Below are 26,005 nucleotides of genomic sequence, written 5' to 3'. Positions count from 1 at the left end.
CTACCTCACATCCTAGAGAGAAGCTGAAATACTCGTCCACAGCATGGGAGGGAGTGCGGGAACAGGGGAGAAGACCGGGCCCCATGGGCCTAATCAGGCCAAGTGGAGGTCACCCCAGCCTCTGGGCTACCAGGTTCCTCCAGAGGAGTACCTCCTGCCTCCCACCAGCCTCCCCAGAGCTTGCAAGAGGGCAGTTAATCTCACGTAGTTTAAGGAGTTATTCAGAGGAGCTCAGCGAATGATGAATGTGGAAATCACTACCAGTGAAGCACTGGGGCTCCGTGGAGCTGTTTAAAAATGCATTCTCCCATGTAAATTTCTGCTCCATCAATCCTTACGACATGTCAAACATTGCTATTGTTTCCTGAACAAATTGTACCGTGTGCCCTTCTCTGCAGATTTGTGCACGGGAGCAGAACTGCTCGCCGGTGCCCGCTGCCTGCCACGTTTGCTTGGGACCCAGGGCTGCTGGGAAGGCAGCTGGGTCCGCCTTGCTTCAGAGCAGAAGCCCCGTGCGGGGCATCCGGGGGAGCGTGCGTGACGGGGGTGTGGACGCCGGTGGGGAGTGACTGAGTGCGTGCCTGCCAGCTGCCAGCCTGCAGGGAGAGGTGCACAGGTGGCTGGGGAAGGGGCGTGGAGGGGCCCCCGGGGCTGAGGCTCGGGTGGGCATGGGGGCTGCTTGAGACTGAGGGTGGGTGCAGATGTGCATGAGTTTCTGCGTGTGAGTACGTAGCAGGTTGGGGTCCACCTGAGACAGAGGAAAAGAGAGAAGGTTTCTGTGAGAGTATGTGAGGGTGGGGGTGGGACAGGGAGGTATTGGGGGCTGCCTGAGACACAGAGAGGAAGAGAGAGAGAGAGAGAGGGGTGTGTGTGTGTGTGTGTGTGTGTGTGTGTGTGTGTGTGTGTGTGTGTGTGTGTGAGAAGAGAGAGAGAGAAGTAGGTAGGGAAGCGAGAGGGCACAGGTAGACAAAAGAAGACACAGGGCAGGACTTTCTAGCTATAAAGAAGGGTACAGGTGTTTAGAAACCTGAGAGAGGAGGGCGTCTGGCCCAGGGAGGGGATCAGGGAGCCAGAGTGCAGCAGCGGCATCCGAGGAGCAGCAGTTGGAGGCAGACCCAGCAGGAGGCCAGAGCAGGTGGGGGTCAGGTCAGGGCATAAGGCCCAACGTCAGCAGATGGGCGTCTGCAAGGCCATGACGAGGGACAACAGGGAGGTGCAGGGATCCATGGGGATGGTGTGTCGGCAAGGCAGATAGCCTGTAAGGGAGGCCCCTGGTTCAGGGCAAATGAATGGAAGACGGTGAGAGATGGCCACTGTTCATTGTCAGAACAGGCTGGGTCAGAAGGGGGCTCTTGGGAGGAGCAAAGAGACAAGAGGACCTGATCGCTGTTGAAATGGTGGGTTCCTGGGAGTGGGCATGAGATGTTGTGATGAGCATCAGAGGGCAGGGAGCTGGGCTGAGCATAGAGCCCTGGCATCCAAGTTGAAGGAAGAGCTATATCCACAGGGTGCTGGGTGAAGAGCCCTGCAAGGGTCAGACGGGTGCCCACAGCCAGCCAGCCTGCCCCGGCCTTTAGCAGGTGACAGCCTCCCCCAGTCTAGGCCCTGAGCCACCAACACACACCATGACCAAGCTTGGGTGGGATGGGATTGGGGGGAACCTTTGAGGATGAAGGATCTTGGCTAAGGGCCTGCGTCCTGGGAAATGACATCCAGCGACCCCTCCGTCCTCTGCTTACGGGCACAAGCAGAATCGCTGGAGCCCACCCACTCAAGGCAGAGGCTGGGGGCAGAGCCTGTGACGAGAAGGAAAAGACTGCCTGTTGGGGCCTCATCTACGGGGTGAGTACAGTGACCTGGTAGGAGCATCCTGGATCCCATGGCTGAGCTCTCAAACTGCAGGAGGACGCCCCTCCTCCAGCCCCACCAATGGGGAAGGGGAGTGTTTGAGAGCACCTGCCTTGCAGTTGACTGTATTGGGTTCATGTCCTGGTACCATGGCTGTTTGACCTTGGGCAAGTTGATTGACCTTTCTGAGCCTCCGTTCCCTCCATCTGTAAAATAGAAATAATACTGGTGCTTCCCAGAGGGAAGGACTTCCCGAAAGTCCTTCCCGTAGGACTTTTGGGAAGATAGAGTGAACTAAAGCATGAGAAATGCTGGGCAGAGTGCCTGACACTGTGAGAAGTGCTCAAAGGGAAATGGCAGGGGGTCATTTGAGCCCCTCCCACCCTGTATAGCCAGGGGAAAGTCGGACGTTTCTGACATGAGCCTGGCTGGTCTGGGGATCTGCCTATTCCTCCACTGCAGGCTCACCTTGTCTTAACCTTTGGAATTTTCCCCCCCGCCGTGTGTATTTATTTTTTTCTTTTTTGTCAGCAGAAGAAAATTACACTTTTGCCGGCATTGTCCATCACAGAAATAAGCACTCGCGGATGCAATCATAAAGGCCCAAATGAGGGAATTAGTTTTGCTGGTAATGCCAGTGTTGAGGAGAATCGGAGGAGAGGCCTTATAAATCAGGCGCTGGGCAGCAGCCAGTCCCGGCGGCACCCTCTCCCATGAGCTGACCGCGGGGACAGATGCTGACCCGCCGGCTGGTCTTCCTGGGCTGCAGACGCTTCCACTGGGGGGAGACAGAGACGTTCTGAGCCGCCTCCGGGCCTCAGGGAGAGCGGTTCTCACCAGGACCTCCCAGGCTTCTCGGTGTCCAGCCAGTGACTGTCCTGTAGACCCAGATACACTGTGCCAAAGATCTTCTCCAGGGCTAGTCAACCTAAGATAGCAACCCGGTCACCTGCTAGCCCATTTTCTGCTGTGTTTCCCCACAGTTCTTACCACTGTCTGAAATTGTTACTTAGCTATTTCTCTCCTCCATTATTGTCTGTCTCCCCTTTCTGATTGTAAGTCACATTCCAGCAAGGGCATTGTCATGCTGATGGCTGTGGCTTCAGAGCCAGGCACAGTAGCTGGCACATTGGAAAAGCTCAGAAAGTATTTACTGAGCACGTGACTGAGCGCGAGTCTGATCATCATCTTGGTGAAGGTTCTTTCTGTGGTGTGCCAGGCGCCCCCCATCTGCCCCTCCACGCCCACGCTGCCCTTCTCACCTGCTCTGCACCTGCCTGCGGGCTGACCGTGAGGGCTGTTCAGTGAGTGTTCCCCCCACCCCCCATCCCACCTGCCTCTACCTGAGCTTGGGAGACTTTCTGGAGATGCTTTAGAAACCCCAGCCCTGCCTCCTGGGCAACCTAAGGAGCCCCACTCTGGCTGCTCACGGCCCACCAAGGTGTTTGCTGATGGGAGCACTAGCCCCCCAGAAGGAAGGTCATGCTGGCCCTCAGTGTCTGGCAATGGAAATCCCAGATTTTACTAAATTTGGCGAAGATTTTGAGCCCTGTGCCAAGCACAACACAGTATACAAAAATAAGTTAGGTACAGGCTTGTCCGTCAAGGGGAGGGAACGGGGCATACGCAAGCAGGTTTCAGGGACAGCAGACTGCTGAGTATTCTAAAACAGGTCCAGCCAGGGGCTCTCAGGTCAAGAACAGGAAGCAGCCAGGGAGCTCCCTAAGGGAGGGGGCATTTGGAGGGGTGGGCAGCAGTTACGGAATGAAGGGATGATGCAACCAGGCAATGAGGGGGCAGTTTGGGTGCATCAGGGAGAGATGGGTACAAAATCGCCAAGGCCAGCCAGGCTCTGCAGAGCCTTGACGACAGGCGCCGGTCTGAAGTTAATTCAGCAGCAGTGGGGAGCCATTGAAGGTCTTTGAGCAGAGGAAGATCATTGTAGCCGTTGGTTTTGACTTCTTACACCTGGGCATCTTATGAGAGTCATGGCAAGTGGCAAAATGTGCTAGTGTGTACCTGTGGGTGAGATTCTAGCCCAGGTGGAGTAGTAACGGGGACACAGAGGCATCAGAGAGGGGGCCAGCAGCAGCGAGATCCCGGAAGTGACCCTGCACGGAGACAGAACGTCCCAGAACGTGGCAGGAGGAAGGGTGTTCATGGCCTGAGGAGGACATTTGTTCTCTCTGCACAGGTCACTTCTCAAACCCTCCTTCCTAAAGTGGGCCCGAGGGTCACTGTCTGTTTGGCACGTGATTCATCTGTTGATTTTTCAGTTGCTTAGGAGCAAAGCAGGTCCTGGGAAGGAGGTTGTTGTGAAAAGTGCTGTAACAAGCAGAGTGGGGCTGGGACAGAGACCTGCCTGGGTGGGACAGGTTGCAGGGTGGGTAGTGGAGCAGGCCCCAGCAGCGCTCCCTACTGGGCTGGCCAGCATGGCCAAGCGGCTCCTAGGCCTCCACAGGACGCTGCTCCAAGGGCGTGTGTCACAAGCTGCTAAACGGTTTTCAACACAGGGATCTGGAGGCCAGCTCTGGCTCTTACCAGCTGTGAAATCTTGGGAGAGTTCCTTATCATCCTGCCTCTGATTCCTTGTTTGTTACAGACAGGGAGGAGAGGGTTCTAACAGTACTTGCCACGTATGCGTGTGGTCGAAATGAAACAGTATACGTACCTATGTGGTGTGGATGTGGACGCAGGTGTACCTGTAGATGACGGATATAGGAGCTTTCCTGAGCCACCCTGATGTCCAGGCCCCGTGTCCCACCCTGGCCTCCGGGATCCGCAGCCTCCTGGGGTGGGAAACACATCAGCCCACAGCTCCAGCTCCACAGAGCGGTCACAGCTGGGAATATCTCCAGCAGGGTGGAGCCCTAACCCCACCTTGGGGAGCCAGGAGGACAGGAGTGGGTGAGCCAGGTGGGAGAGGAAGGAGGCGATCCGGCAGAGGGCGCAGCGTGAGCAGAGCCGGTCAGGCCCGGGAGCCGCACACGGTCCAGCCTGCACGTGGTTGGAGATGAGGCCGGAGCTGGCAGCAGAGGCCCAAGTACAGGGCTGAGAATGCATGTAAAGGAGGAGGGCCTTCAGCAGGGCCGCCTAGTGGGCAGATTTGCTGCCTTCTCTGGGCGCAGGGCCCTATGAGGCCCCGCAGCAGCCTGGCGCTGGCCGGAGCGCCTGACCGGGCCCTTTGTGTTGTGCTGGCCGCTCCCACCCTGGCAGGCGCACAGCCTGCCATATTATTCTGCTTCGTGCACGTGAAAAATGAAAGTTCTCCCTCTCCTCTTCACCAGGCATACATATGTCATACGGTCATTAGACGGTGGCACTAAAGGACTCACAAATCTTCCCCGGTTAGCATCGGCGGCCTGGGCGGGCAGCAGCAAGAGGCCCCCGGGGAGAGGGGTCACCGTGGGAACCATGGCTGTGCTCAGTCCACTCGGGGAGGGAGTGGGGACTCAGCGGGGGTGGTAGAGGCCAGCATCTGCCTGGAGAGAGAAGACAGTTCTGTCTTGTTCCCAGGGGCTCGTCACCTAACTTCCCTGAGCCTCAGGGCGAAGAGGACTGGACAGGGGGACCTCGGGGGTCCTTCCCACCCTAAGAGTCCGAGTGCAATTCCATAGGGCACATAGACGTGGAGGGCTTGTCCCCAGGGTCCCGATGCGACCTTCAGGGGCAGGAACCCCCCTTGTGGCTTGGCGCAGCCCACTCTGCTGACCCCTCTGTCCCTCCTAGCCTCTCCCCTCCTTTTCCCTCGCTCCTTCTTTTCGCCCCTCCCTTTCCCTTAGAATCCGCTCTCCTCGCTTTTGCCCCCATCTCTCCACCACCCCCTTCTTACTAGAATTGGTTCCTTCGTTTTCCAAGCATTTTTGAAGCACCTGCCACGTGTCAGGCACTGTCCAGGCTGGGAGGTGAGCCTGGCAGATGCGGCCCTACCCTCTTTGCTTCCCCAAACCCTTTCCTTGGACAAATGAGGATGCCGAGGCCCCAGGAGGTTGCTGTCTGGTCACACGGTGACCTGGGCTGCTGACTCTGACCTGGAGCTAGGGTCTTTACATTACACTCACCCCTCACCAAGGGGCTTGATGACATCTGGTCAGCTGCTCCCCAGACTGAGCTGCAGTTATTATAGTCTAGTAATACCATGTGTGGTGGTGATCATTTCTTGGTGGAATGAAAGGGGACTTATGGGTGCCTCCCCGCCTTCTCTGGTCCCTGAAAGGGGAGGAGAGAGGTGGGCTTATTATGAGAAGTTTTGGTCTCCTCTGCCCTGGAATAACCATTCCTTCTGAGAACAAGTTCTCTTCTTGGTTTAGAAGCAAGAACACGTTGAGGCGAAGGATGTGACTAGCCGGCACTGGGTTCAAATCCTAACTTTGCCGCTCTTTCAGCTGTGAAGCCTTGGGTGAGCTGTTCACTCTCTGTGCCTCAGTTTCCCCATCTGTAAATTGGGGGTGGTAGTAATAATAGCACCTACGTCATAGGGTCATTATGAAGATACAATACGTGATAAGTGTGAGGAGTCGATAAATGCAGGTGTCGGGAGGAGTGGCTCAGGGCACGGGGGACGGTCTGCCCTGGAATCGGTCCTGGGTTAGAGGGTGGGTTACATAGCTCGGCGTTTACCTTTCCATTTATTATACACGCGTCCCCCGACAACCTGTGATGCTCTTGGAGCCTGGCCAGGGCGGTGAGAAGACAGAGGTCCACACACAGTCTGCTGAACACAGTGGGGACTGAATGGAACAGTGTGTACAAGAGCCCGTCCTTAAAAGCAGGCTGCCACAGCCCCTGGAATTGGCTTCCTTCTGGATAACCAAGTTTTCTGGATAACAGATCTTAACCCTTTGGGTATAAACACTTTTTTTCATTTAAATCATTTGGAATATATCATTTACTTCTCTGCCTTCCTGAATTCAAAATACTGGACTTAAATTGGCGTTTTCTTGAAATTCGGGTTTATCGTAAAGAACACAGAACGGAATAGATTTCACAGAATCCAAGAACTTTAAAAGGAACCTCAAAAAATACCTAGTACCAAGGTATTGAGCAGGGGGAAATAGGGAGAGGCTGATCAACGGGTACAAACTTTGTTATAAGATGAATAAGGTCTGAGGATCTAATGTATAACATGGTGACTATAGTTGATAACACTGTACCGTACCATTGAAATTTGCTGAGAGAGCAGAACTTAAGTGTTCTCACCAGACAAGTAACAAAAGAGTAAATCTGTGAGGTGATGGGTGGTTAATTAACTCAATAGTGGGAATCCTTTCCATTGTCAAGTATACCTCAATATGATATATTATCATAATAATTTTATTGTATAATAAAGTTATAAAATAATTTGTCAATTATACCTCAAAGCTAAAAAATAAACAAAAGTAGGTATTGAAACATATTTTTAGCAGCAGAACCTTTATCCAGTTGTGATCTTAGAGAAGCCCTGAGTGTCAAACACCCCAAGGTCAGCCCAAGGCCTTTCCCTCCAGGCTCTGGTGGCAGGTAGCAGTTTGCCCAGCTCTAGGGCATGGCCTGGGAGGGAGCAGAGGTCACAGTGCCTGGCACAGAGTACATGCTTACTGAGTAACTATTGAATGAATGCATGAATGGTGTCACTTAGTCTGCACTGTGGACTGTAACCATGCCAGCGACAATGCAGAAGCCCAGAGGTTCCAGCGGCAAAAGCCAAGCCTCTACTATAACTACTAATGTCCTGGACAAGGGAGGGGTTGGAGAGGGGCCCCACGTAGGTGGCCTAAAGGAAGGAACCCTGGGATGGCAGTAGGGATCGCAGGTTCTGCCCCGCTCTGCTTGAACCTGCTCATGACCTAGAGTGGCGACAGGGTCACACCAGACCTCACTGTGGTCTGGGCCTCAGTTTTGTGATCTGTGTGATGGGTAGAATTGTGTGCCTTCCTCATCACGTTGTGACAGTTGTGAGGATAAAATGAGGTCTTAATAGACCTGGATGCCCTTTGACAGTGTAAAATATATGATCGAGTGCAGGCTGGCAGTGGTCACCATCGTTGCCATCATCATCAGGCATGAGGCAGGCCACTCTCGCTCCAGTCTCTTCTTACTGTAGGTGATAGAAAGCCAACTTGGACCAGCCTGGATAAAAGAGATCTTGTTGAACTCACAAACCAAACTGAGGTGGGAAGGGATGTCAGATTCAGGACTAGAACTACCAAGATCAGCCCCTGTCTTCATCGTCCCTACACATCCAGCAGCTCCCACTTCACATCGTCCCAGCTTCACTGCCCCAGAGGAAAGCTTTTATCCCCAGCAACAATAAGAAGAATCCCAGGAAAGGATTCTAATAGGCCCCTGCTGAGGTCAGGGACCACTCCCAGCCTAGTCCCTGAGGTCACAGGACTAGGTCCCACTTGGACCACTTGTTCAAGCAGAGAGGGATGCCAAAAGATGGGTGGGGGTGGGCAGCAGACTGTTTCCAGCAGAAGAGGTTGCCAACCAGACGATAGTCCGCTTGGTACACGCAGTGGATTATTCCCCGGGTTAAAGAAGGGGGAACACTAGAAATCCACCCAAGAGGCCTCCCCTACCGGGTACCACATCTGACTTGGAGGCTTTGGGGACTGGAGGAGAGTCGCCGGAGGAGGCCACCAGACCCCAAGCCACAGGTCTAGGGTCTCTCCCCCAAGCCCTCTGAGCATCTACAGAGAATGTCTGACATGAGTCCAGGAAGGGAGATTTCGCAAAGTTGGAGATTTAGGTAGAAGACTGATCCTCCGGAACTGTGTGCTCCAGTATTAATTTAAATCGCCGTTTGTGACTGGTGAAAACCTTATTGAACAGCGTGGCTCTAGATAATTCGGCCTGGGCCTGAGGAGCTGTGTGGGGGGAAGCATGGGTTTGCTGTGGACATTTCCTGCTGAGATCGGGAGCCTCGGCTGGTTCTGGCAGTCATGACTTCTTTTTCTTAACTTTGCAGGCAACAGACGATGACGTGGGCACCTTCGGGGAAGTCAACTACTTCTTCAGCGATAACGCTGATCGGTGAGCCCCTGCCCCTGGCCTTCCGAGGTGGCCCTCTGCCACTCAGCAGGCCCAGGACACTTCTTGGTGCCCAGGAAAAGTGCTGTGCCCCTGTGGCTAGGGAACTGGACTGTGAGTCAGAACTCACGGTCATTGCTGCTCGTTTGGCCCTGATTGTGGTACAGTATTGCTCAAGTCCCCTAAACTCTGGGGCATAGTTTCTCTGACCCTCAAAAGATAGCTTTTAGTTTGGGGAATGAAGACGCTTTTTTTTTTTTTTTTTTTTTTTTTAACCTTGCCTAATGTCTTTATTTTACAGAGGGGACATTTAAGCCAAGGGAGGAAAATAACCATTTTTACAAACTTTTCCGTGTCCTTTTGTTCTGTTGTTGAAAAATGAAAATCAAATGACAGTAGATTTTCCCTTTTGCTTTAGTTTCTAAAAATATCAGAGTGAAATTGTCCACACATAGTTCTTTTTTTTTTTTTTAGCTCTTCAATACTTTGTTTTAATTTAATTTTTATCTTATATTGGAGTATAGTTGACTTACAATGTTGTGTTAGTTTCAGGTATATAGCAAAGTGATTCAGTTATACAAATATATGTATCCATTCTTTGTCAGATTCTTTTCCCATATAGGTTGTTACAGAATATTGAGTAGAGTTCCCTGTGCTATGCAGTAGGTCCTTGTTGATTATCTATTTTATATATACTGGTATATATCTGTTAATCCCAAACTCCTAATTTATCCCTCCCGCATCACCTTTCCCCTTTGGTAACCATGAGTATGTTTTTGAAGTCTGTGAGTCTGTTTCTATTTTGTAAATAAGTTCATTTGTATCATGTTTTAGATTCCACATATAAGTGATATCATATGAGATGTGTCTTTCTGTCTGACTTACTTCACTTAGTATGATGATCTCTAGGTCCATCCATGTTGCCACAAATGGCATTACTGCATTCTTGTTTATGGCTGAGGAGTATTCCACTGTATATATGTACCATATCGTCTTCATCCATTCTTCTGTCGATGGCTATTTAGGTTGCTTCCATGTCTTGGCCATTGCAAATAATTCTGCAATGAACACAGGGGTGCATGTATCTTTTTGAATTATGGTTTTCTTCGGATAGATGGCCAGGAGTAGGATTGCTGGATCATATGGTAGCTCTATTTTTAGTTTTTTAAGGATCCCCCATTCTGTTCTCCATAGTGGCTGCATCAATTTACATTCCCACCAACAGTGTAGTAGGGTTCCCTTTTCTCCACACCCTCCCCAGCATTTATTGTTTGTAGGCTTTTTGATGGCCATTCTAACTGGTGTGAGGTGCTACCTGATTGTAGTTTTGTTTCTTCGTTTTTTAAATTTATTTATTTATTTAATTTTTGGCTGCATTGGGTCTTCGTTGCTGCATGCGGGCTTTTTCTAGTTGCGGCGAGTGGGGGTTACTCTTCGCTGCAGTATGTGGGCTTCTCATTGCGGTGGCCTCTCTTGTTGGGGAGCGTGGGCTCTAGGCACGCGGGCTTCAGTAGTTGTGACATATGGACCCAGTAGTTGTGGCTTGCAGGCTCAGTAGTTGTGGCTCACGGGCCTAGCTCCTCCGCAGCATGTGGGATCTTCCCAGACCAGGGCTCGAACCTGTGTCCCCTGCATTGGCAGGCAAATTCTTAACCTCTGCACCATCAGGGAAGCCCCCTGATTGTAGCTTTGATTTGCATTTCTCTAATAATTAGAGATGTTGAGCACCTTTTCAAGTGCTTTTTGGCCATCTGTATTTCTTCTTTGGAGAAATGTCTGTCTGATATTCTGCCCATTTTTGATTCGGTTGTTTGGGGAGGTTTTTTTTTGTTTTGTTTTTTTAATATAGAGCTGCATGAGCTGTCTGTATATTTGGAAGGTTAATCCCTTCCCAGTGGCTTCATTTACAAATATTTTCTCCCATTCTGTGGGTTGTGTTTTTATTTTGTTTATGGTTTCCTTTGCTGTGCAAAAGTTCTTTAGTTTAATTAGGTCGCATTTGCTTATTTTTGTTTTTATTTTCATTGCTCTAGGAGGTGGATCAAAAAGGATCTTGCTGTAATTTATGTCAAAGAGTGTTCTCCCTATGTTTTCCTCTAAGAGTTTTATAGTGTCTGACCTTACCTTTAGGTCTTTGACCCATGTTGAATTTATCTTTGTGTATGGTGTTAGGGAGTGTTCTAATTTCATTCTTTTACATGTAGCTGTCCAGTTTTCCCAGCACCATTTGTTGAAGAGACTGTCATTTCTCCATTGTATATTCTTGCATCCTTTGTCATAGATTAATTGACCTTAGGTGCGTGGGTTTATTTCTGGGTTTTATATCCTGTTCCATTGATCTATATTTCTGTTTTTTTGTGCCAGAACCATACTATTTTGATGACTGTAACTTTGTAGTATAGTCTGAAGTCAGGGAGCCTGATTCCTCCAGCTTCGGTTTTCTTTCTCAGGATTGCCTTGGCTATTCGGGGTCTTTTGTGTTTCCATACAAATTTTTAAATTTTTGTTGTTGTTCTGTGACAAATGTCTTTGGTAGTTTGATAGGGATTGCATTGAATCTATAGATTGCCATGGGTAGTATAGGCATTTTGATAACATTGATTCTTCTAATCCAAGAACATGGTGGATCTTTCCATCAGTTTCTGTCATCTTCAATTTCTTTCATCAGTGTCTGTATAGTTTTCAGAGTACAGGTCTTTTTTCTCCTTAGGGAGGTTTATTCCTAGGTATTTTCTTCTTTTTGATGCAATGGTAAGTGGTATTTTTTCTTTAATTTCTCTATCTGAACTTCTGTTGTATAGGAACTTTAGTGTATAGGAATACAACAGATTTCTGTGCATTAATTTTGTATCCTGCAACTTTACCAAATTCACTGATGAGATCTAGTAGTTTTCTGGTAGCATCTTTAGGATTTTCTATGTAGAGTATCATGTCATCTGCAAACAGTGACAGTCTTACTTCTCCTTTTCCAATTTGGATTCCATTTATTTCTTTTTCTTCTCTGATTACCATGGCTAAGACTTCCAAAACTATGTTGAGTAAAAGTGGTGAGAGTGGGCGTCCTTGTCTTGTTCCTGATCTTAGAGGAAACGCTTTCAGCTTTTCACTGAGAGAATGTTGTTAGCTGTGGGTTTGTCATATATGGTCTTCATTATGTTGAGGTAAGTTCCCTCTATGCCCACTTTCTGGAGAGGTTTTTTTTGTGGTAAGCGGGCCTCTCACTGCTGTGGCCTCTTCCATTGTGGAGTACAGGCTCCGGACGCACAGGCTCAGCGGCCATGGCTCACGGGCCCAGCCACTCCACGGCACGTGGGATCTTCTCGGACCAGGGCACACACCCGTGTCCCCTGCATCAACAGGCGGACTCTCAACCGCTGTGCCACCAGGGAAGCCCTCTGGAGAGGTTTTATTTCGTATTTATTTTATTATTTATTTATTTATTTTGGCTGCACTGGGTCTTAGTTGTGGCACATGGGATCTTCATTGCAGCACGTGGGATCTTTGTTGCAGCATGTGGGATCTTTTTAGTTGCAGCAGTGGGACCTTCTTAGTTGTGGAATGCAGACTTCATAGTTGCAGCATGCAGGCTCTCAACTACGGCATGCAAACTCTTAATTGAGGCATGAGTGTGGGATCTAGTTCCCTGACCAGGGATTGAACCCCAGTCCCCTACATTGGGAGCACAGTGTCTTACCCACTGGACCACCAGGGAAGTCCCTGGAAAGTTTTTATCATAAATGGGTGTTGACTTTTATCAAAAGCTTTTTCTGCATCTATTGAGATGATCATATGGTTTTTATTCTTCAATTTCTTAATGTGGTGTATCACACTGATTGATTTGTGGATATTGAAAAATCCTTGCATCCCTGGGATAACTCCCACTTGATCATGGTGTATGATCCTTTTAATGTATCGTTGGATTCGGTTCACTAGTATTCTGTTGAGGATTTCTGTGTCTATGTTCATCAGTGATGTTGGCCTATAATTTTCTTTTTCTGTGGTATCTTTGTCTGGTTTTGGTATCAGGCTGATGGTAGGCTTATACAATGAGCTTGGGAGTGCTCCTTCCTCTGCAGTTTTTGGAAGAGTTTCAGAAGGATAGGTGTTAACTCTTCTCTAAATGTTTGATAGAATTCTCCTGTGAAGCCTGATCCTGGACTTTTCTTTGTTGGATTTTTTTTAAATTTATTTATTTTCTTAATGTTTTTGGCTGTGTTAGGCCTTAATTGTGGCACGTGGGATCTTTCATTGAGGCACGGGGTTTTCATTGCAGTACGCAGGCTTCTCTCTAGTTGTGGTGCATGGGCTTCTCTCTAGTTGTGGCATGCAGGCTTCTCTCTAGTTGTGATGTGCAGGTTTTCTCTCTCTAGTTGTGGCATGTGGGCTCCAGGGCATGTGGGCTCTGTAGCTGTGGCGTGCAGGCTCCAGAGCGCATGGGCTCTGTAGTTTGCAGCACGCAGGCTCTCTCACTGAGTTGCACAAGCTCAGTGTTTGTGGCATACGGGCTTACTTGCCCCATGGTATGTGGGACCTTAGTTCCCCAACCAGGGATCAAACCTGTGTCCCCTGCATTAGAAGGTGGATTCTTTACCACTGGACCACCAGGGAAGTCCCTTGTTGGATGTTTTAAATCACAATTTCAGTTCCAATACTTGTGATTGGTTTGTTCATATTTTCTGTTTCTTCCTAGTTCAGTCTTGAGAGATTACAGCTTTCTAAGAATTTGTCCATTTCTTCTAGCTTGTCCATCTTATTGCCATATAGTTGCCTGTAGTAGTCTCTTATGATCCTTTGTATTTCTGTGGTGTCCCTTGTAACTGCCCTTCTTCATTTCAAATTTTATTTTTTTCAGCCCTCTCTTTTTTTTCTTGATGAGTCTGGCTAAAGGTTTATCAATTTTGTTTATCTTTTCGAAGAACCAGCTTTTAGTTTCATCGATCTTTTCTATTGTTTTCTTCATGGCTATTTCATTTATTTCTGCTCTGATCTTTATGATTTCTATTAACTTTGGGTTTTGTTTGTTCTTCTTTCTCTAGTTGCTTTAGTTATAAGGCTAGGTTATTCATTTGAGATTTTTCTTTTTTCCTGAGGTGAGATTGTATTGCTCCAAACTTTCCTCTTAGAACTGCTTTTGCTGCATCCCATAGGTTTTGGATCATTGTGTTTTTGTTGTCATTAGTCTGTAGGTATTTTTTTATTCCCTCTTTGATTTCTTCAGTGATCCACTGGTTGATTGGTAGCATATTGTTTAGCCTCCATGTGTTTGTGTTCTTTTTACAGATTTTTTTCTTGTAGCTGATTTCTAATCTCATACCATTGTGGTCAGAAAAGATGCTTGATGTGATTTCAGTTTTCTTAAATTTACCAAGGCTTGATTTGTGGCCCAAGATGTGATCTATCCTGGAGAATGTTCCATATGCACTTGAGAAGAATGTGTATTCTGGTGCTTTGGGATGGAATGTTCTATAAATATCAATTAAGTCCATCTGGTCTAATGTGTCATTTAAGGCCTGCTTCCTTATTGATCTTCTGTCTGGATGATCTGTCCATTGATGAAAATGGGGTGTTATAGTCTCCCACCATTACTGTGTTACCGTAGATTTCTCCTTTTATGGCTGTTAGTGTTTGCCATATATATTTGGTGCTCCTATGTTGGGTGCATATATACTTACAATTGTTATATATTCTTCTTGGATTGATCCCTTGAACATTATGTAGTATATCCTTCTTTGTCTCTTGTTGTAACAGTCTTTATTTTAAAGTCTATTTTGTCTGATGTGAATATTGTTCCTCCAGCTTTCTTCTGATTTCCATTTGCATGGAATACCTTTTTCCATCCCCTCACTGTCAGTCTGTATGTGTCCCTAGGTCTGAAGTGGATCTCTTGTACACAGCATATATCCGGGTCTTGTTTTTGTATCCATTCAGCCAGTCTGTGTCTTTTGGTTGGAGCATTTAATCCATTTATATTTAAGGTAATTATTTATAAGTATGTTCTTATTGCCATTTTGTTAACTGTTCTGGATTTGCTTCTGTAGGTTTTTTTTCTTCCCTTTCTCTTTTGTTCTCTTGTGATTTCATGACAGTCTTTATTGTTGTGTTTAGATTGTTTTCTTTTGTGTGTGTGTATCTATTGTAGATTTTTGGTTTGCAGTTCCCATGAGGTTTTGATATAGCAGTCTACATATATACAAGATTATTTCAAGTTACTGCTCACTTAATTTTCAGTGCATTTCCAATTTGCTGCCTCTGTACTCTTCTCATGAATGCTGGTTTTGATATCATATTTGTGTGTGGATGATTTCCTACCTTTCCTGTATGTTTGCTTTTACCGGAGAGCTTCCCCATTCATAATTTTCTTTTTTCTAGTTGTGGCCTTTTCTTTTCTGTCTAGAGAAGTTCCTTTAGTATTTCTTGTAAAGCTGGTTTGGTGATGCTGAATTCTCTTAGCTTTTGCTTGTTTGTAAAGGTTTTGATCTCTCCACTGAATCTGAATGAGAACCTTGCTGAGTAGAGTATTCTTGGTTGTAGTTTTTCCCTTTCATCACGTTAAATATATCATGCCGCTCGCTTCTGGCCTGCAGAGTTTATGCTGAAAAATCACGATAACCTTATGGGAGTTTCCTTGCATGTTATTTGTTGCTTTCCTCTTGTTGCTTTTAATATATTTTCTTTGTCTTTAATTTTTGTCAGTTTGATTACTATGTGTCTTGGTGTGTTCCTCCTTGGATTTATCCTATATGGGACTCTGCATATCCTGGACCTGAGTGAATATTTCCTTTCCCATGTTAGGGAAGTTTTCAGGTATTATCTCTTCAAATATTTTCGCAGGCCCTTTTCTCTCTCATCTCCTTCTGGGATACCTATAATGTGAATGTTGGTGCATTTAATGTTGTACCACGGGTCTCTGAGACAGCTTATTTCTTTTCATTCTTTTTCTTTTATTCTGTTGCATAGTGGTGATTTCCACCCCTCTGTCTTCCAGCTCATTTATTGCTCTTCTGCCTCATTTGTTCTGCTATTGATTCTTCCTAGTGTATTTTTCATTTCAGTTATTCTGTTGTACATATCTGCTTGTTCTTTTTTTAAATTTATTTTTAACTGTGTTGGGTCTTCGTTTCTGTGCGAGGGCTTTCTCTAGTTGCGGCAAGCGGGGGCCACTCTTCATTGCGGTGCTCGGGCCTCTCACTATTGCGGCCTCTCTTGTTGCGGAGCACAGGCTCCAGACGCGCAGGCTCAGTAGTTGTGGCTCACGGGCCCAGTTGCTCCGCAGCATGTGGGATCTTCCTAGACCAGGGCTCGAACCCATGTCCCCTGCATTGGCAGGCAGATTCTCAACCACTGCGCCACCAGGGAAGCCCTCTGCTTGTTCTTTAAATGTTCTAGCTCTTTGTTAAACATTTCTTGTATCTTCTGAGTCTGTGCCTCCATTCTTCTTACGAGATCTTTGATATCTTTACTATCATTACTCTGAATTTTTTTTCAAGAAGATTGCCTATCTCCACTTCACTTAGTTGGTCTTCCAAAGTTTTATCTTGTTCCTCCATCTGGAATATGTTCCTTTGCCATCTCATTTTGTTTAACTTTCCGTGTTTGTGGCCTCCATTCCTCAGGTTGTAAGATCGTAGCTCCTCTAGCTACTGGTGTCTGCCCCCTGATAGGTAAGGTTGGTCCAGGGGCTTGTGCAGCCTTCCTAGTGGAAGTGGCTGGTGCCTGCCCACTAGCTGGTGGAGCTGGATCTTGTCCCTCTGGTGGGCAGGGCCATGTCAAGGGGTGTGTTTAGCAGGCAGCTGTAGGATCAGCAGCCTGTCTGCTGATGGGTGTGGCTGTGTTCCCACCCTGTTGGTTGTTTGGCCTGAGATGTCCCAGCACTGGAGCCTACAGGGTGTTGGGTGGGCCCAGGTCTTGATGCCAAAATGGTGATTTCCGGCAGAGCTCACACCAGTGAATATTCACTGAGGTTTCTACCCGCAGTGTCCTTTCCCACACAGTGAGCCACAGACAACCTCCACCTCCCCAGGAGGCCCTACAAGACCCTCAAGTATGTCTGCCTCAGGCTCCTGTGGAGTCACTGCTTTGCCCTGGTTCCCAGTACATGTGAAACCTTGTGTGTGCCCTCCAAGAATGGAGTCTCTGTTTCCCCCAGTCCCGTGGAACTCCTGCACTCAAGCCCCACTGGCCTTCAAAGCGAAATGCTCCAGGGGCTCCTCCTCTGGATGCCAGACCTCCAGGCTGAGAAGCCTGAAAGCAGGGCTCAGAACTCTCACTCCTGTGGGAGAATCTGTGTGATATAATTATTTTCCCATTTGTGGGTCACCCACCGACAGGTATAGGATTTGATTATATCATGAAAGCACCCCTCCTACCATTTTGTTGTGAGTTCTACTTTGGATGTAGAATGCCTTTTTTGGTACGTTTGGGTCTTTTGTTGATGGTTGTTCAGCAGTTTGGTACTTTCATGAGACAGGGTGAGCTTGAGTCCTTCCACTCTGCTATCTTCAGGAATGAGGAAACTTTGAAACGCTAAGGACAGCACACCAGCAGCAGCAGCAGCAGTGGCTGTATTTATGAAGCCCTCACTTTGTATCAAGCTCTTTGTCAACTGCTTTACCCATGTTATCTGATGTAATCCTCACAACTAAATGCTGCAGAACTCAGTGCTAAGTACACTTATCATCCCCACTTAGAGTCTCTGTTACTTGCCCAAAGTCACACAACTGGTAAACGCCAAGGCCAGGCCTCAGCATGTGGTCTTCACCACCTGGATACACAGCCTCCAGCAGGAAGGGGCTCTCAACCTGCCATAGCCATTAGGTGGGTTGGTGTGCTCACTGCCTGACCTGTGCCAGCTTTGCCATGTCACCCACCAAGGTTCTAGGCCATCTCTTTCCCTTGTCTTCAGTTAAACTGAGCCAAGTGGAAGCCCTCTCATTTTCAACGTGATCAAAGCCAGGTTGAATTCATGTCTGTTCCTGAAAACAAAGTATCTGATGCATCTGGAAGCCCAACAGGATGAGTAAGACGGTGTCTGTCAGCTTGGATTACCGGTCCCAAATCTGTGTAAATGACCAGGAAGAGACAGAGACTGTTAGGTGTACCTAGCAATTCTCAGCCACTCTCCAGTTGGGAGGAACAGGACAACAACAGGACCAATTCACAGAACACCCCTGTCCCTCGGGACACCCGTGTTCGTGTGGCCTTGTACTGATCATCTTGGATTTTTCTCATCCCTTCCCATCTACTGGGGTGGGGACTTTCCTGGTCTCAGAGCCAGAACCTTCCAGGCTCAGTGGCTGGCAGCTGTGGAACAGCTCAGAGCACACACGTCAACTGACAGCTCAGAGGAGGTTCCCAAGAAAGATGTTCATGGAGGGATGGTCTCACTGGACCTTACTCCTCCCCCAGAGACATTTGCCAGCCTCTTACTCAAGGTTCAGCCCCTTGAGTGGAAGACACGCTCCCAAGAAAGGACGAGTCACCCCTCCCATTGCTGGCTGCCCATTTAAAGCTTTTGATGCAAAACCATCTGGATGGAAGAATTTCTTTTTTTTAAATTGCCCCAATACGCTTTACTTTTTATTGAGATATAATTACATATAACATTATATTAGTTTCAGGTGTACAACATAGTGATTCAATATTTGTATCAATATATGTGGCAAAACGATCACCACAATAAGTCTAGTTAACATCCATCACCATTCATAGTTACAAAAATTTTTTTCCTGTGATAAGAAATTTTAAAATCTACTCCTTTAGCAACTTTCAAATATGCAGTACTGTACTATTAAAGATAGTCACCATGCTGTATATTACACCCACATGACACTTATTTTAGAGCTGTAAGTTTGTCCTTTTTTTTTTTTTAACATCTTTATTGGAGTATAATTTCTTTACAGTAGCATGATTCTGCTTTATAACAAAGTGAATCAGCTATAGCTATACATATATATATATATATATATATATATATCCCCATATCTCCTCCCTCTTGCATATCCCTCCCACCCTCCCTATCCCACCCCTCTAGGTGACCAGAAAGCACTGAGCTGATCTCCCTGTGCTATGCCGCTGCTTTCCACTAGCTATCTGTTTTACATTTGGTAGTGTATATAAGTCCATGTCACTTTCTCACTTCGTCCCAGCTTACTCTTCCCCCTCCCCATGTCCTCAAGTCCATTCTCTACATCTGCATCTTTATTCCTGTCCTGCCCCTAGGTTCTTCAGAACCTTTTTTTTTTTAGATTCCATATATGTGTGTTAGCATATGGTATTTATTTTTCTCTTTCTGACTTACTTTACTCCGTATGATAGTCTCTAAGTCCATCCACCTCACTACAAATAACTCAATTTCGTTTCTTTTTATGGCTGAGTAATATTTCATTGCATATATGTGCCATATCTTCTTTATCCATTCATCTGTTGATGGACATTTAGGTTGCTTCCACGTCCTGGCTATTGTAAATAGAGCTGCAGTGAACATTGTGGTCCATGACTCTTTTTGAATTATGGTTTTCTCAGGGTATATGCCCAGTAGTGGGATTGCTGGGTCATATGGTAATTCTATTTTTAGTTTTTTAGGGAACCTCCATACTGTTCTCCATTGTGGCTGTATAAATTTACATTCCTACTAACACTGCAAGAGGGTTCCCTTTTCTCCACACCCTCTCCAGCATTTATTGTTTGTAGATTTTTTGTTGATGGCCATTCTGACTGGTGTGAGGTGATACCTCATTGTAGTTTTGATTTGCATTTCTCTAATGATTAGTGATGTTCAGCATCCTTTCATGTGTTTGTTGGCAATCTGTATATCTTCTTTGGAGAAATGTCTATTTAGGCCTTCTGCCCATTTTTGGATTGGGTTGTTTTTTTGATACTGAGCTGCATGAGCTGCTTGTAAATTTTGGAGATTAATCTTTTGTCAGTTGCTTCATTTGCAAATATTTTCTCCCATTCTGAGGGCTGTCTTTTTGTCTTGTTTATGGTTTCCTTTGCTGTGCAAAAGCTTTTAAGTTTCATTAGGTCCCATTTGTTTTTGTTTTTATTTCCATTTCTCTAGGAGGTGTGTCAAAAAGGATCTTGCTGTGATTTATGTCATAGAGTGTTCTGCCTATGTTTTCCTCTAAGAGTTTTATAGTGTCTGGACTTACATTAAGGTCTTCAATCCATTTTGAGTTTATTTTTGTGTATGGTGTTAGAGAGTGTTCTCATTTCATTCTTTTACATGTAGCTGTCTAGTTTTCCCAGCACCACTCTTTGAAGAGGCTGTCTTTTTCCATTGTGTATTCTTGCCTCCTTTATCAAAAATAAGGTGACCATATGTGTGTGGGTTTATCTCTGGGCTTTCTATCCTGTTCCATTGATCTATATTTCTGTTTTTGTGCCGGTACCATACTGTCTTGATTACTGTAGCTTTGTAGTATAGTCTGAAGTCAGGGAGCCTGATTCCTCCAGCTCCGTTTTCCTTTCTCAAGATGGCTTTGGCTATTCGGGGCCCTTTGTATTTCCATACAAATTGTGAAATTTTTTGTTCTAGTTCTGTGAAAAATGCCATTGGTAGTTTGATAGCGATTACATTGAATCTGTAGATTGCTTTGGGTAGAATAGTCATTTTCACAATGTTGATTCTTCCTACCCAAGAACATGATCTATCTCTCCTCTGTTTGTATCATCATTAATTTCTTTCATCAGTGTCTTATAGTTTTCTGCATACAAGTCTTTTGTCTCCTTATGTAAGTTTATTCCTAGGTATTTTATTCTTTTTGTTGCTATGGTATATGGGAGTGTTTCCTTAATTTCTCTTTAAGATTTTTCATCGTTAGTGTCTAGGAACGCAAGGAATTTATGTGCACTGATTTTCTATCCTGCTACTTTACCAAATTCATTGATTAGTTCTAGTAGTTTTCTGGTAGCATCTTTAGGATTCTCTATGTATAGTATCATGTCATCTGTGAATAATGACAGTTTTACTTCTTCTTTTCTGATCTGGATTCCTTTTATTGCTTTTTCTTCTCTGATTGCTGTGGCTAAAACTTCCAAAACTATGTTGAATAATAGTGGTGAGAGTGGGCAACTTTGTCTTGTTCCTGATCTTAGTGGAAATGGTTTCAGTTTTTCACCATTGAGAATGATGTTGGCTGTGAGTTTGTCATATATGGCCTTTATTATGTTGAGGTAAGTTCTCTCTATGCCTACTTTCTGGAGGGTTTTTATCATAAACGGGTGTTGAATTTTGTCAAAAGCTTTTTCTGCATCTATTGAGATGATCATATGGTTTTTCTCCTTCAGTTTTTTAATATAGTTTATCACATTGATTGATTTGTGTATATTGAAGAATGCTTGCATTCCTGGGATAAACCCCATTTGATCATAGTGTATGATCCTTTTAATGTGCTGTTGAATTCTGTTTGCTAGTATTTTGCTGAGGATTTTTGCATCTATGTTCATCGGTGATATTGGCCTATGGTTTTCTTTCTTTGTGACATCTTTGTCTGGTTTTGATATCAGGGTGATGGTGGCCTCATAGAGTGAGTTTGGGAGTGTTCCTCCCTCTGTTATATTTTGGAAGAGTTTGAGAAGGATAGGTGTCAGCTCTTCTCTAAATGTTTGATAGAATTCGCCTGTGAAGCCATCTGGTCCTGGGCTGTTGTTTGTGGGAAGATTTTTAATCACAGTTTCAATTTCAGTTCTTTTGATCGGTCTGGTTATATTTTCTATTTCTTCCTATTTCAGTCTCAGAAGGTTATGCTTTTCTAAGAAATTGTCCATTTCTTCCAGGTTGTCCATTTTATTGGCATATAGTTGCTTGTAGAGTTTGTCCTTTTTGACCCTTTTCACCCATATTTCCCATCCACCTTCCACACCCTGCCTCTAGCAACCACCAATGTTCTCTGTATTTATGAACTCTGTTTTTGTTTGTTTGTTTGTTTTAGATTCCACATATAAGTAAGATCAGATTGTATTTTTCTTTCTCTGTCTGATTTATTTCACTTAGCATAATGCCCTCAGGAGATCCATTCATATTGTCACAAATGGCAGGATTTCCTTCTTTTTATGGCTGAATAATATTCCATTGTGTGTGTGTGATGTGTACACACACACCCCACATTTTCTTTATCCATTCATTCTTTGATGGACATTTACATTGTTTCCACACCTTGACTATTATATATAATGCTGCAGTGAACATGGGGGTACAGATACCTTTTCAAGTTAGTGTTTTTGTTTTCTTCAGATAAATGCCCAGAGGTGGAGTTGCTGGATGATATGGTAGCTCTATTTTTAGTTTTTTGAGGAACCTCCATACTCTTTACCACAGTGGCTGCTCCAATTTATTGATACATTCCCACCAACAGTGTGCAAGCATTTCCTTTTTTCACATTCTTGCCAACGCTTGTTACTTCTTGGTTTTTGATGATAACAATTCTGACAGGTGTGAGGTGATATCTCACTGTGGTTTTGCTTTGCAGTTCCCTGGTGATTAGTGATGTTGAGCATCTTTTTGTATGCCTGTTGGCCGTTTGTATGTCCCCTTTAGAAAAATGGCTATTCAGAGTCTCTGCCCATTTTTAAAATTGTTTTTTGTTTTATTTTGTCTTTTGTTTTTTGGGTTTTTTTGTTTCTTTTTTTTTTTTTGGCTATTGAGTTATATGAGATCTTTACATGCATATTTTGGATATGAACCCCTTATCTGATACATGATTTGCAAAAATATTCTCCTATTCCGTAGGCTGTCCTTTGATTTTGTTGATAGCTTCCTTTGCTGTTCACAAGCTTTTTAGTTTAATGTAGTCCCACTTCTTTGTTTTTTATTTTGTTGCCTTTGCTTTTGGTGTCAAGTCCAAGAAGTCATCGTTAAGAGTGATGGCAAGAAGATTACTGCCTAGCTCTCCTTCTAGTTTTGTGGTTTCAGGTCTTACATTAAAGTTTTTAATCAATTTGCAATTGATTTTTGTATATGATATAAAATAGTGGCCCAGTTTAATTCTTTTGGTGTTTCTTTTCTTTTTTTAATTTAATTTTTATTTTATACTGGAGTGTAGTTGATTTACAATGTTCTATTAGTTTCAGGTGTACAGCACAGTGATTTAGTTATACAAATACATATATCCATTCTTTGTCAGATTCTTTTCCCATATAGGTTATTACAGAATATTTAGTAGAGTTCCCTGTGCTATAGAGTAGGTCCTTGTTGATTATCTATTTTATATGTAGTAGTGTGTATATGTCAGTCCCACACTCCCAAATTATCCCTCCTCTCCCACAGCCTTTCCCCTTTGGAAAGAGGAAAGTTTGTTTTCTATGTCTCTGAGCCTCTTTCTGTTTTGGAAATAAGTTCATTTGTGTCATTCTTCTTTAGATTCTGCATATAAGTGATATCATATGGTATCTGTCTTCCTCTGTTTGACTTACTGCATTTAGGATGATAATCTCTAGGTCCATTCATGTTGCTGCAAATGGCATAATTTCGTTCTTTCTTATGGCTGGGTAATATTCCACTGTATATATGTACCACATCTTCTTTACCCATTCAGCTGTCAGAGGACATTTAGGTTTCTTCCCTTTCTTGGCTATCATAAATAGTGCTGCAGTGAACATTGGGGTGCATGTATCTTTTCGAATTATGGGTTTCTCCACATATATACCCAGGAGTAGGATTGCTGGATCATATGGTAGCTCTATTTTTATTTTTTCAAAGAACCTCCATGTAGTTCTCCATAGTGGTTGTACAAATTTGCATTCCCACCAGCAGTGTAGGAGCATTCCCTTTTCTCCATGCCCTCTCCAGCATTTATTGTTTTTAGACTTTTTGATGATGGTCATTCTGATGGGGGTGAGGTTTTACCTCATTGTAGTTTTGATTTCCATTTCTCTAATAATTAGCAGTGTTGAGCATCTTTTCATGTGCCTTTTGGCCATCTGTATGTCTTCTTTGGAGAAATGTCTGTTTAATCTGCTCATTTTTTGATTGAGTTGTCTGGTTGTTTGCTTGTTTGTTTTTGGATATTGAGCTGCATGAGTTGTTTGTAGATTTTGGAGATTAATCCCTTGTCAGTTGCATCATTTGCAAATATTTTCTCCCATTCAGTGGGTTGTCTTTTCATTTTGTTTATGGTTTCTTTTGCTGTGCCAAAGTTTTGAGTTTAATTATGTCGCATTTGTTTACTTTTGTTTTTATTTCCATTACTCTAGGAGATGGATTGAAAAAGAAATTGCGATTTATGTCAAAGAGTGTTCTGCCTGTGTTTCCAAGAGGTTTATAGTATCTGTCCTTACACTTGGGTCTTTAATCCATTTTGAGTTTATTTTTGTGTATGGTGTTAAAGGATGTTTTAATTTCATTCTTTTGCACATAGTTTTCCAGTTTTCCCAGCACCATTTGTTGAAGAGACTGTCTTTTCTCCATTGTATATTCTTGCATCCTTTGTCATAGATTAATTGACCTTAGGTGTGTGGGTTTATTTCTGGGCTTTATATCTTGTTTCATTGATCTATATTTCTGTTTTTGTGCCAGTAGCATACTGTTTAGATGATTTCAGCTTTGTAGTATAGTCCAAAGTCAGGGAGCCTGATTCTTCCAGCTCCATTTTTCTTTCTCAGCATTGTTTTGGCTATTAAGGGTCTTTTGTGTTTCCATGCAAATTAAAAATTTTTTTGTTCTAGACCTGTGAAAAAATGCCATTGGTAATTTGATAGGGATTGCACTGAATCTGTAGATTGCCTTGGATATTATAGTCATTTTGAAAATATTGATTCTTCCAAACCAAGAATATGGTATACCTTTCCATCTGTTTGTGTCATCTTTGATTTCTTTCATCAGTGTCTTATAGTTTTCAGAGTACAGGTCTTTGCCTCCTTAGGTGGGTTTATTCCTAAGTATTTTATTCATTTTGATGTGATGGTAAATGGGATTGTTTCTTTAATTTCTCTTCTGATCTTTCATTGTTAGTGTATAGGAATGTAAGAGATTTCTGTGTATTAATTTTGTATCCTGCAACTTTACCAAATTCATTGATGAGCTCTAGTAGTTTTCTGGTAGCATTTTTAGGATTTTCTATGTATAATGTCATCTGCAAACGTGATGGTTTTACTTCTCCTTTCCCAATTTGGATTCCTTTATTTCTTTTTGTTCTCTGTTGTGGCCAGGAGTTCCAAAACTATGTTGAATAAAACTGGTGAGAGTGGACATCTTGTCTTGTTCCTGATCTTAGAGGAAGTGCTTTCAGCTTTTCACCATTGAGAATGATGTTAACTGTGGCTTGTCATATATGGCCTTTATTATGTTCCCTCTATTCCCACTATCTGGAGAGTTTCTATAATAAACGGGTATTGAATTTGGTCAAAAGCTTTTTCTGCATCTATTGATATGATCATAAGGTTTTTATTCTTCAGTTTGTTGATGTGGTGTATCACACTGAATGATTTGCAGTTATTGAAAAGTCCTTTCATCCATGAGATAAATCCCACTTGATTATGGTGAATGATCCTTTTAATGTATTGTCAGATTTGTTTTGCTAGTATTTTGCTGAGAATTTTTACATTTATGTTCATTGGTGATATTGGACTGTAATTTTCTTTTTTTTTTTTTTTTTTGTGGTATCTTTGTCTGGTCTTGGTATCAGGGTGATGGTGGCCTTGTAGAAAGAGTTTGGGAATGTTCCTCCCTCTGCTATATTTTGGAAGAGTTTGAGAAGGATAGGTGTTAGCTCTTCTCTAAATGTTTGATAGAATTTGCCTGTGAAGCCATGTGGCCCTGGACTTTTGTTTGTTAGAAGTTTTTAAATCACAGGTTCAATTTCAGTACTTGTGACTGGTCTGTTCATATTTTCTATTTCTTCCTGGTTCAGTCTTGGGAGATTGTACCTTTCTAAGCATTTGTCCACTTCTTCTAGGTTGTCCATTTTATTGACATATAGTTGCTTATAGTAGTCTCTTATTATCCTTTGTATTTCTGAAGTCTGTTGTAACTTCTTTTTTATTACTAATTTTATTGATTTGAGCCTCTCCGTTTTTATCTTGACGAGTCTGGCTAAAGGTTTATCAATTTTGTTTATCTTTTCAAAGAACCGGCTTTTAGTTTCATTGATCTTTTCTATTGTTTTCTTTGTCTCTATTTCACTTATTTCTGCTCTCATCTTTATGATTT

General features: G+C 44.3%; 1 protein-coding gene across 1 annotated transcript in view; it reads left to right on the top strand.

Moving 5' to 3' along the window:
* LOC115856345 (cadherin-23) overlaps positions 1–26,005 on the top strand; it is a 371,688-nt gene that overhangs the window by 224,344 nt on the left and 121,339 nt on the right. The window contains exon 14 of the mRNA XM_070043924.1: positions 8,798–8,862. Coding sequence (XP_069900025.1) covers positions 8,798–8,862 — 65 coding nt within the window. The remainder of the gene's footprint in view (positions 1–8,797; positions 8,863–26,005) is intronic.

This window comes from Globicephala melas, chromosome 16 (genome assembly GCF_963455315.2).
Source record: "Globicephala melas chromosome 16, mGloMel1.2, whole genome shotgun sequence".
NCBI classification, from domain to species: domain Eukaryota; kingdom Metazoa; phylum Chordata; class Mammalia; order Artiodactyla; family Delphinidae; genus Globicephala; species Globicephala melas.
The sequence above is the reverse complement of the archived record's forward strand: the minus strand, read 5'-3'. Positions and strand labels throughout refer to the sequence as shown.